At 52.7% G+C, this 12,242-nt stretch overlaps 1 protein-coding gene across 1 annotated transcript in view; it reads left to right on the top strand.

The window, feature by feature from the left end:
- ntn4 (netrin 4) overlaps positions 1-12,242 on the top strand; it is a gene marked incomplete at its 5' end in the record, with an annotated part of 114,074 nt that overhangs the window by 24,061 nt on the left and 77,771 nt on the right. The window contains one exon of the mRNA XM_086010911.1: positions 7,904-8,179. Within this exon, the coding sequence (XP_085867037.1) occupies positions 7,904-8,179 (276 nt within the window). The remainder of the gene's footprint in view (positions 1-7,903; positions 8,180-12,242) is intronic.

Here is a 12,242-nt window from a genome sequence, read left to right as displayed (position 1 = left end):
AGTCTATTTATAAATTCAGTCTTTGGGGAGGCTTCCTGATCCTTTCTGGATAGCGCCTTTCCCGAGTGTCTTGCTCTTGGTGCGGAGGTGATTCTGGCCCCCTGTCGTCGGTTGGTTCATCAGCTTCCGATGCTACTGTTTCTGGGGTAGATGCGACCTGTACGTCGGGTTCATCACCAGGTACGTATGGGCGAGGCATGGGGTTGACTTGCTCCTGTGACTCTAGGATCTGGTCAGCATGGCGTCTCACGATGCTCTCCCCAACATCCACTGTGTACATTAGTGGGCCCTGCCGTGTGCATATCGTTCCTGGCTGCCATTTTTCTGTTCGGTAGTCGCGGGCCAAGACTGGTTGCCCTACATTGAAGCTCCTTGTTGGCTTCTCATGGATGTGCTGGACTTGCTTACTCTCAACATCTCTTCGTACGTTTGGTCTGAGCAAATCCAGGCGAGATCTTAACCTTCGGTTACATCATGGCTGGGGCCTGGTTGGTGACTGCATGTGTCGCATTCCGGTAGGCGAACAGGAAATTGTCCACCTTGTGCTGCAGCGGAATGTTGTCATTGTACATAGCCTTTATTGCCTTCTTAAAGGTTTGTACGAACCTCTCAGCCAATCCATTTGTGGCTGGATGATACGGGGCGGATGTGTAATGCCTTACCCCATTCTTTTTCAAGCACCTCTGGAACTCTTCGGACACAAACTGTGGTCCGTTGTCAGAGCAAACCTGTTCTGGCAAGCCATTCCTGGCAAAAATGGTCCGTAGGACTGCAATAGTTTTCTCCGTGGTGGTGGAGGACATTTTGATGACCTCAGGCCATTTCGATTGCGCATCCACGGCTATTAAAAACATTGAGTCCATGAATGGACCAGCAAAATCAATATGCACCCATTGCCATGGAGATGAGGGCCACTCCCATGGGTGTAGAGGGGCCTGTGGTGGTGCATTTTGGACATTCTGGCATCCTGAGCAGCTCTTGGTCAGGTCCTCGATTTGTTTATCGATTCCCGGCCACCACACATAAGCCCTGGCTAGGCTTTTCATTTTTACCCCTCCCAGATGACCCTCATGAAGCTCATTGAGCACTCTATCCCTTAACTTGGGTGGAACTACCACTCGGGATCCACACATCAAGGTCCCCCGGCACACTGACAGCTGTTCTCTCCTTGTCGAGAATGCTGGCAACAGTAAGTCGCCATGTGCTGGCCATCTCTTCACCGTCAAATCATATACCCGAGACAGTGTCGGGTCATTTCGGGTTTCCTTTTCGATACAAGCGTTAGTTACTGGTAGGTATTCAACTATAGTCCAATGGAATATTTCGACAGGATCCACTGCTGGTGCTTCCTCCGCAGTAGGCAGTGGCAGGCGTGATAGCCCATCAGCATTTCCATGCTGTTTCGTGCCCTTATATTCAATCTCATAGTGGTGCGCCCCTAGAAAAAGTGACTGTAGTGTATGTAACTGTTCTACCTTTAAGAGAACTATTGTATGTAACCGTTCACCTTTAAGAGAACTATTTTAGGTGTGGCACTACTTTATCTTGGCTGCTGTATACTGTAATACCGACGGTGACCACACCGGTATATAAGTGCTGTGTCAGGATTTATTGGGCAGATTCGCCCTGACCTTCGAATAGTAAAGTCCTGTTTAAGTTACTCTTGTAGTCTGTGTATTACTTCGCTATACAACCCACAGACTTTACAATGACCATCTTTGTAGTCGTTGCGCAGTCATCACCGGAACGCCCTTCTTCGGATTAAAAATGGAGACAAGTGGCTGGTGATCAGTCAGCAAGGTGAATTTCTGCCCGTGCAGATAGTGATTGAACTTTTTCACTCCCCACACTAGGCTGAGGGCCTCCCTGTCAATCTGGGCGTAGTTACGCTCGGCTGAGGTTAGTGATCGTGACGCAAAGGCTATTGGCCTCTCTGAGCCGTCCGAGAATTTGTGCAACAGCACCGCTCCAATGCCGTAGGGTGACGCATCACATGCCAACCAAATTGGTAATGCTGGGTTGTAATGGGCCAATACCTCTTTCGATGTGATTAGTGTTTTGCTCTTCTGGAAAGCTCGTCTACATTCGTCACTCCACTTCCATGGCACCCCAGTTTGCAGTAGGGTGTTCAGTGGGTGTAGTATTGTAGACAAATTTGGCAAGAACTTATGGTAGTAGTTTACCAGCCCGAAGAACGACCTCAGTTGTGACACATTTTCCGGTGCTGGAGCCTTGACTACTGCCTCAATCTTCTCTGGGGACTTATGTAACCCCTCTTTATCAATAACGTGGCCACAATACGAGATTTGTTTTCTAAAAAACTCGCATTTGGGGCGGTTAGCTCGGAGCCCATATTCCTGCAATCTAGTGAGCACCTGCTCCAGGTTGGCAAGGTGATCACTGTCATTTTCGTCCGTGACCAGGATATCGTCCAAATAACACTGGGTCCCTGGGATCCCTTGCAGGACTTGTTCCATTGCCCTCTGCCAAATAGCCGGAGCTGATGCTACCCCGAATACCAGCCGGTTGTATTGGTAGAGACCTTTATGGGTGTTGATTGTGAGGTATTTTTTTGATGCTTCTTCCACCTCCATTTGCAGATACGCCTGGGCCAGATAGCGAGGCGAAAATATCTTCAATCCGCGGAAGTGGATATTGTACGGTGTGAAGGACCGGGTTCACTGTTACCTTAAAGTCCCCACAGATGCGAACCTTCTTTGGTTCCCCAGGCGTGCTGCTCAACGACTTTTTCATCACAGGGACGATGGGTGTAGCCTACTCGCTCCAGTCTACCTTGGACAGTACACCTGAACGTTCCAGACTCTCCAGCTCTGCTTCAACGGCTGGGCGGATTGCATAAGGTACCGGTCTGGCTGTAAAAAAATTTGGGCTTGCGTTTTCTTCAATTTTAATCGTCGCTGTCATGCCTTTTAGTGTTCCGAGTCCTTGCTGGAACACTTCTTTCACGTCAGTTAGGATCTTTGACAGTCGCCCAGGTGTGACGTCGTCATCCTTTTTGTCAGCCACAGTCAGTGCCTGTATGGAATGCCAATCCAGTTGTATTTTCCGGATCCATTCACGTCCCAGTAATGGTGGTCCTCCATCTTGCAATACATACAGGTCTAGTTTTGGTGTTTCCTTACCGTTATATATAACGGTCACCCTTATTTTTCCTTTGGGGTAGACTTTTTGCCCCGTGTACATCTTCAAAATAATTTTTGTGTCTCTCAAGGGTATGTGTGAGACTAGCCGCTCGTAGTCCCGTCGGTTTATGACTGTTAGGGCTGATCCTGTGTCCAATTCCATCTTTACCTGGACTCCTGTTATCTTGAGAGTGACCCAAATGGTTCGGTGATCCTCCGTTGTGATCACATTATGTAGTTTCAGACAACTCAGTTCCCTGCTTTCGGAGTCGTTATCACTCTTTTGTTCGTCTGAACTATTCTCCGTCATCTTATGTACCTTCTGGTACTTTCCTTTGGTAGGTTTCTTATTGCTGGTTTTCTTTCCTGACCTGCAGACTCGTGCTATGTGTCCTACTTTTCCACACTGTCTGCACACTTTGTCTTTGAACCAGCAATCATTCTGGTCGTGTGGTGTTCTGCCGCAGCGATAGCACTTCTCTGTTCCATATGACATTTCGTTTGTGCCATATTCTTGCGGTCTCTGTTGTATCTCTGCAGCGCCCCGTGCTGCTGCTTCATATGATACCGCAATGCTGAAAGCCTTTTCCAGCATAAGGTCCTTTTCAGATAAAAGCCGTTTCTGGGTTCCTTCACTTTGAAGCCCACACACAAACTTGTCCCTTAAGGTATCTGCCAGTCCCGCTCCAAACTGGCAGTGTTTCGATAGTTTGCGCAGTTCTGTTAAATAATCAGCATTGCTTTCATCCTTATGCTGGTTCCGTTTGTGAAACTTGAATCTTTCTGCTATCAGCAGCGGTGTGGGGTTTAAATGTTCCTGTAGTATCGTTACTATGTCTTCAAAACTCTTTTCCATTGGCTTCGTTGGGGTTACTAGATTTTGTAATAAACCATACATCTTTGCACCTATTAAATTTAACAATACCGACGCTTTCTTGTCATCTGACACCTCATTTGCCTTGCAGTATACCTCTATTCGTTCGACATATGTAGTCCAATCTTCGACTTCACTTCATACTGCCACTCTTCAGCAGTTTGGGTGTAGTTTAAAATGGTGTCTCCCAATGGCTTAAAATGGCGTCTCCCGTGCTTTCCTTCCTCCCCCGCTGCTGCCAACACCGCTCCCGGCGGTTCTCGTGGCAATGGCGGCGCCCTGTAGGTTTCACGCGCTTCTCCTGCACTGCTGCCAACGCCGCTCTCGGCGGTCCTCGTGGCAATGGCGGCGCCTCGCGGGTTTCTGCGCGTCTCTCTCTCCCTCTCTTCGACGCTGCTCGGCCCCTGAACACCAGCTGCGCCCTGTGCGCTCTGCCCTCTCTCTCTCTCCCCCGTCGACGCTGCTCGGCCTTTTGCTGTGCCGCTCGGTCGGGCTCTAGCCCGCCGCTGTCTGGGAAGGGTCTGCGCACTACCTATTGCCAGCCCGTTTCGCTGGACCACCTCGACTGGAAAGCCAAACCAGACTCTCGACAGCCTCCCCCGCAATTCTCGAGTCTCTGCTGGATGACTGGGCGGTTGCCTGTGGTCGACGCCCGAGTCTCTGGCCTTGACCTCCAATCCACTGATCTCCAGGAACGAATCCCCGGGAGGTGATGCAGAGTTGCAGGTAGGTTCGAACCTGCCTCGTCGCCAATGTTACGTCCATGTATAAGAAGACACAGGCTGCGGAGAACGGTACAATAGGTGTTTACTCAACGTGGCTCACACTGCAACTGATCTGTACAGATTACTACTCAGCGTTATATACAGGTGTGGTCACTGCCAGTACTACAGTGTACATGAGCTGTAAAAAGTAGTTCCCCCCCTTAAAGGTACATACATTACACTGACCTTCTGACCTTTCAAGCTGAAACCCATCTGCAGTGTGTCGTGAATGGAATAATTTCAGGCCACTTTGACTGTGCGCTTGCAAGATTGTTGCCTCAAATGAAATCTATAGCAAGGGGATGGGAAACATTTATGTCCTCTCATCCTGGTCCTCATAACCGGAGGAGTAGCAGCCACGTGGCTCAGCGCCGATCTTCCTGGGCAGAGGAGGAGGAGGACGAGGGGTGCCTTGCATGCCCTGTTGTGACCAATGCAGCATCCCTCCAGTTCACTGCTGCCCGTCAACCAGGGTATGCACACTGCCATGCCATATTAGCATAAGTTTACTCTTCAACCATAGGTGGCCACCATATGGCTCTGTAATTGCAGGCGACACTTGTCCAACGCCATACTTCATCTCTGCTATACCCGGTTATTTCCCATCACTTTTACCATCAGCATTACAAATGCAAGTCGCCCTGAGCCTTCAATGCGGTTTTACCATTTCCCATAACACATAGGCCACACAATCAACTGTTTGACATAATTTATCTTTAACACATGACAAAAGGATAATAAACCAGCAAGAGTCAGAGAAAAAAAGAAACATCACCCAAGTGAGTCCCCTTGTGACTATAGGTGCTAAATCTCTCTCTTACGCGTGCTTCTACGTGGTGCTTCCCCTGTGGCTTCAGCAGATGTAGAGGCACCTTGCTGACTCGGATGCTGCGCCTGCTTAGACGCCTTTGGGGTTGGGAGCCTGGGAAGGCTCTTCAACAGTCTGCTCTTACTGTGGCTGTACAGGAGCTGAAATGGCCATCTCAGTTGTCTCTGCAAAGTGGGTCTCTGACCGAGGGCTCCACAGTGGCATGGTCGTATGAGCACTTTGAGAGGAGCCCACACTTCCTTCTGTCCTGTCAACAACATCCCTCTCATGGGTTAGCCACACCTCAGTGCTGGCAAGTGGCAGGAGAGCACCTTGCTGCATTTCAGGTGGGCCCTGAGGACCCGTATCTGCACTGGCAGACCTCCTCAAAAGGACATCCATGAAGCTCTGGTCTCTCTGCTCAATAGCTGCCCATCTCTCCTCCAGAGATGTCATTCTATTCTGAACAATCACCATGTTTTCCTGACTCTGGCGACTTATTTCCTCCATGGCAGTAGCCATCCTTTCCACAGAGGTATCCATCCTTTCCATGGAGGGTGCCATCCTTTCCACGGAGGTTGCCATCCTATCCATGGTGGTGTGTTCATGCGCCATTGCCTCCACCATGGCAGTGCTGATGTTGGAGATGGACTCCTCCATTCTCTCCACACTCGCACTAACCCTGGAGGCAAACCCTTCCAGAGACTGCTGCACTTGTTCCTGTATTTGACGAACCGCTCTTTTTCTGGATGGCCCCAGAGGCACAGCGTCTGCAAGCAGCTCAGCAGAGCTAGGAGAGTCCTGCGACCTCCGCCGAGGACTCTCCACTGCTGTCGCTGTCTCCACCATCTTGTGCGCTGTGATAGACCAGGTGGCAACACTACTCTAACTCGCGAGGGCCCCACCGAGGGGTGCGTTGCTGCGCTGGTGCTGGATGCGCTGAGTCCTGGTGACGCTGCTCCCTCAGAGGCTTCAGTTTCCTCTGAGGAGATGTCTGGTTCTTCGTCCTGGATCGTGGGGAGGGGGGCGATTGATGGTCCTGTGGGAGAGTAAAGGCTTGAATTAGACATCTGATATTGATGTAGCAGACACATCCTTTTGAGCAGATGATACAAAGCCATTCTCTATGAACATCATATTCCATTGCTTTCTGAGAGGGATGAAACTCTATTATGTCACCAGCTTCCTCTAGTGTGCCCGTCTCTCCATCGCCCACTTCCAGGTCCTCGCCACCTCCAACAATCTCGTTTGCTGCCTCCTCAGTACTAGTCAATGTTGCAAGGGTAGGTGTTCCTCCTCCAGTCATTGCTCTCTCCCTCTTACTGTGGGCTATCTTTTCCTGCAAGGAGGGACTTAAGCGGTGTTTCAGCCACTGTGATGGAGTGAGGGTCAATAATCCCTACCATGGAAGCTTTGAGGGAGACGAAGATGGGGTAAGGTGCGTTGTTAGTTGTCACTGCATGACAGTGAGAGCGAGTCTAAGGAGTGCATAGGCAGGATGGTGAAGTGATTCAGTGCAGAGACAGAGATGGATAGGAAAGGGTGCAAGGGAAGTAAGAGTAAGGTGGGATATGGAGGAGGAGGCTTACAATGCAGAGTGCTGGTGATGAGAAGAGAAGGGAAGCAGAGTGAAGGCAAGTGAGAGGGGATACTCACTTTTGATGTTCTCACAAGATCATTAAACCTTTTGCGCCACTGGATCCATGAGCGCGCATAAATGCATATTGCACTCACCTCCTGAGCAATGCGCAGCCAGGCTGCCTTGGTCTGCTGAGGAGGTTTCCTCCGGCCATCAGGAGGGAAGAGACTCTCCCTGCGCCCTCTGACAGGATCCACAAGAACTTGGAGGGGCTCATCATTAAACCGAGGAGCTGCCTTGCCTCTGGAAGAAGTCATAGCGTTTAAATCAAGTGCAGGAAACCACAATGGAAAGGCTCAGCCTGGAGGGCAGCTTTAAAAGCAGCTGCTATGATGACGTCATCAGAGGTGGCCAGCCGACCCGATCCCACTCATTGGACCGGCCAGCACGCCTCCATGAAATGAACAAGCTCATTGAATCAAAATCGGACATCAGCAGCTGATCCCGCCGGAAGCGGCTCCCGAACCCGTCCACCACGTAACCCGACTCCAACCCGCCTCGGGAATTAAAATCGAGCCCTATACTGTCTGTAATGCTTCCGATTAATTCTAACCTCATCACCCAATAATCTGACCTTCGGCCGGCAGGCTGGCGTGTGCTTGTATTCTGTTAAAAAGTGGACCTGATTTCAGTCCCCGTTGTCTGACTTTTCTTGTGCCTCTCCTCTTTAAACAGGTTATATTCCGTGCTCTCTCTCCGCCGCACTCTGTAGACGACCCATACAGCGTTCAAGCTCAGGACCTGTTGAAAGTCACCAACATCCGCGTGCGACTGCTTAAACGCCAGCCGTGTCCCTGCCCGGGCCGCGCAGCCAGCCTCAAACCCCAGCCGTTTGCGCACTACGGAGTCTACGACTTCATCGCGATGGGGAGCTGCTTCTGTAACGGCCACGCTGAGCAGTGCGAGCCAGCCGAGGGGTCCAGGCCGGCGTGGGGCGGGACGCCGACCATGGTATGTATGTTCACTGTAACACCGCAGAGAGTCTGTACACAGGAGAGGACAGGCTCGGGATAGGAGAGGTGTTGTCATTAACGCAGCGATTTCTAGGGTGCTTTGATTTCCGTCTCACCCACAGACTTGCAGTAGATCCCTTTGTTTACCATGTTGCTGCAGGTTTAAAGAAATAATTTACATTTTGTATAATGCATTTCATCTCCTCAGGACATCCCAAAGTACTTTACAGTCAATGAGTTGCTTTTACATAGAATTACATAAAACACAGAAACAGGCCATTCAGCCCAACTGGTTCATGTCGGTGTTTATGCTCCTCACGAGCCTCCTCCCACCTACTTCATCTCACCCTCTCATCATATCCTTCGATTCCTTCCTCCCTCATGTGTTTATCTAGCTTCCCCTTAAATGCATCTATGATATTCGCTTCAACTACTCCCTGTGGTAGCGAGTTCCACATTCTCACCACTCTCTGGGTAAAGAGAGGGCAGCACGGTGGCATAGTGGTTAGCACTGTTGCCTCACAGCACCAGGGACCCGGGTTCGAATCCGGCCTCGGGTGACTGTCTGTGTGGAGTTTGCACATTCTCCCCGTGTTTACGTGGGTTTCCTCCGGGTGCTCCGGTTTCCTCCCACAGTCCAATGATGTGCGGGTTAGGTTGATTGGCTATGATAAATTGACCCTTAGTGTTAGGGGGATTAAATACGTGGGGTTACGGGGATAGGGTGGGATATGTGTTGGTGTAGGGGTTACGGGGATCGGGTGGGATATGTGTTGGTGCAGGCTTGATGGGCCGAAATGGCCTCTATCTGCACTGTGGGGTTTCTGTGATTTTGTGATAAAGGAGTTTCTCCTGAATTCCCTATTGGATTTATGAGTGACTATCTTATATTTATGACCCCTAGTTCTGGTCTCCCCCACAAGTGGAAACATTCTCTCTATGTCCACCATATCAAATCCTTTCATAATTTTAAGGACCTCTATCAGATCACCCCTCAGCCTTCTCGTTTCTAGCTATCCCTAGGTATAACCTCTCAGTTTTGGTATCAGTCTTGTAAACTAATTGTTGTAATATCGGCAGACAGAGCAGCTAATTTGCATGCAGCAAGGTCCCACAGACGGGGAAATAAATGACCTGATGACCAGTTTGGCGATGTTATTTGAGGGAAGAATGTTGGCCAGTACCCCACTCGTCTTTGGATAGTGCCACGGCATCTTTATCAGCCTCAGATTAATACCTCCTGTGACAGACGGCATCTCCGACAGTGCAGTGCTCCCTCAGCACAGTACTGGAAATGTCAGCCTGCATTACAGTAAGAATTGTAGCCCCACACACCAACACGGGAGTCCACCCGCTCTATGTACATGTAAATACCCGTACTGAGAAAAGCCAGGCCTATTTCACTGAAAGATATTGCCCGAAGGCTCTCAGTAAAAAATCTCCAGCTTGCAGAAAATAATAATTCAAGTCTCACCTTTCAGTCATTGTGTTTTTGGTTCATTTGTCAATTAATCCTGTTGTGAAAATTCTGCATCATTCCCACCCCACCCCATCCCACCTCATCCCACTTCATCCCACCTCATCCCCACCTCATCCCCATCCCATCCCATCCCATCCCACCCCATCCCACCTCATCCCCACCTCATCCCCACCTCATCCCCATCCCACCCCATCCCACCCATCCCACCTCATCCCCACTTCATCCCACCCATCCCACCTCATCCCACCCCATCCCACCTCATCCCCACCCCATCCCACCCAATCCCACCCCATCCCAACTCATCCCTGCTCATCCCAACCTCAACCCCACCCCATCCCACCCCATTCCCACCTCACCCCAACTCATCCCAACTCATCCCCACCTCATCCCCACCCATCCCACCCCATCCCCACCTCATCCCCACCCCATCCCACCCCATCCCACCTCATCCCCACCTCATCCCCACCCATCCCCACCTCATCCCCACCCCATCCCACCCCATCCCACCTCATCCCCACCCCATCCCAACCCAGCCCACCTCATCTCCACCTCATCCCCACCCATCCCACCTCATCCCACCTCATCCCCTCCTCATCCCCACCCCATCCCAACCTCATCCCCATCTCATCCCACCTCATCCCCACCTCATCCCCACCTCATCCCACCTCATCCCCACCTCATCCCCTCCTCATCCCCACCCCATCCCACCTCATCCCAACTCATCCCCACCTCATCCCCACCTCATCCCCACCCCATCCCCACCTCATCCCTACCTCATCCCACCTCATCCCACCTCATCCCCAACTCATCCCACCCCATTCCACCCCAGCCCCACCTCATCCCCACCTCATCCCACCCCATCCCACCTCATCCCACCCCATCCCACTCCATTCCACCCCATCCCACCTCATCCCCACCTCATCCCCACCTCATCCCACCCCATCCCACCTCATCCCACCCCATCCCCACCCATCCCACCCCATCCCACCTCATCCCCACCTCATCCCCACCCCATCCCACCCATGCCACCTCATCCCCACTTCATCCCACCTATCACACCTCATCCCACCCCATCCCACCTCATCCCCACCCCATCCCACCTCATCCCCACCCCATCCCACCTCATCCCCACTCATCCCAACTCATCCGCACCTCAACCCCACCCCATCCCACCCCATCCCCACCTCATCACAACTCATCCCACCTCATCCCCACCTCATCCCCACCCCATCCCCACCCCATCCCACCCCATCCCACCTCATCCCACCTCATCCCAACTCATCCCCACCCCATCCCCACCTCAGCCCCACCCCATCCCACCCCATCCCACCTCATCCCCACCCCATCCCAACCCAGCCCACCTCATCCCCACCTCATCCCACCTCATCCCCACCCATCCCACCTCATCCCCTCCTCATCCCCACCCCATCCTCATCCCAACCTCATCCCCATCACATCCCACCTCATCCCCACCTCATCCCCACCTCATCCCCTCCTCATCCCCACCCCATCCCAACTCATCCCAACTCATCCCCACCCCATCCCCACCTCATCCCCACCTCATCCCACCACATCCCACCTCATCCCCACCTCATCCCACCCCATTCCACCCCAGCCCCACCTCATCCCCACCCCATCCCACCCCATCCCACCTCATCCCACACCATCCCACCCCATTCCACCCCATCCCACCTCATCCCCACCTCATCCCCACCTCATTCCACCCCATCCCACCCCATTCCCACCTCACCCCAACTCATCCCAACTCATCCCCACCTCATCCCCACCTCATCCCCACCCATCCCACCCCATCCCCACCTCATCCCCACCCCATCCCACCCCATCCCACCTCATCCCCACCTCATCCCCACCCCATCCCACCCCATCCCACCTCATCCCCACCTCATCGCCACCCATCCCACCCCATCCCCACCTCATCCCCACCCCATCCCACCCCATCCCACCTCATCCCCACCCCATCCCAACACAGCCCACCTCATCCCCACCTCATCCCCACCCATCCCACCTCATCCCACCTCATCCCCTCCTCATCCCCTCCTCATCCCCTCCTCATCCCCACTTCATCCCACCTCATCCCACCTCATCCCCACCTCATCCCATCCCACCTCATCCCCACCTCATCCCCACCTCATCCCAACCCCATCCCACCTCATCCCAACCCCATCCCCACCTCATCGCCACCTCATCCCCACCTCATCCCCACCTTATCCCATCTCACCACCATCCCACCTCATCCCCACCTTATCCCATCTCATCCCCACCCCACCTCATCCCACCTCATCCCCACCTCATCCCATCCCACCTCATCCCCACCTCATCCCATCCCACCTCATCCCATCCCACCTCATCCCCACCTCATCCCAACCCCATCCCACCTCATCCCAACCCCATCCCCACCTCATCGCCACCTCATCACCACCTCATCCCACCTCATCCCCACCTCATCCCCACCCATCCCACCCCATCCCACCTCATCCCCACCCCATCCCACCCCATCCCCACCTCATCCCCACCTCATCCCCACCTCATCCACACCTCATCCCACCTCATCCCCACCTCA

The sequence above is a fragment of the Somniosus microcephalus genome, chromosome 17 (assembly GCF_052327205.1).
Source record: "Somniosus microcephalus isolate GS21.2 chromosome 17, FLI_Smic_1.0, whole genome shotgun sequence".
Classification (NCBI taxonomy): Eukaryota; Metazoa; Chordata; class Chondrichthyes; order Squaliformes; family Somniosidae; genus Somniosus; species Somniosus microcephalus.
Note: the sequence above shows the minus strand (reverse complement) of the source record. Positions and strands in the feature narration are given on the sequence as shown.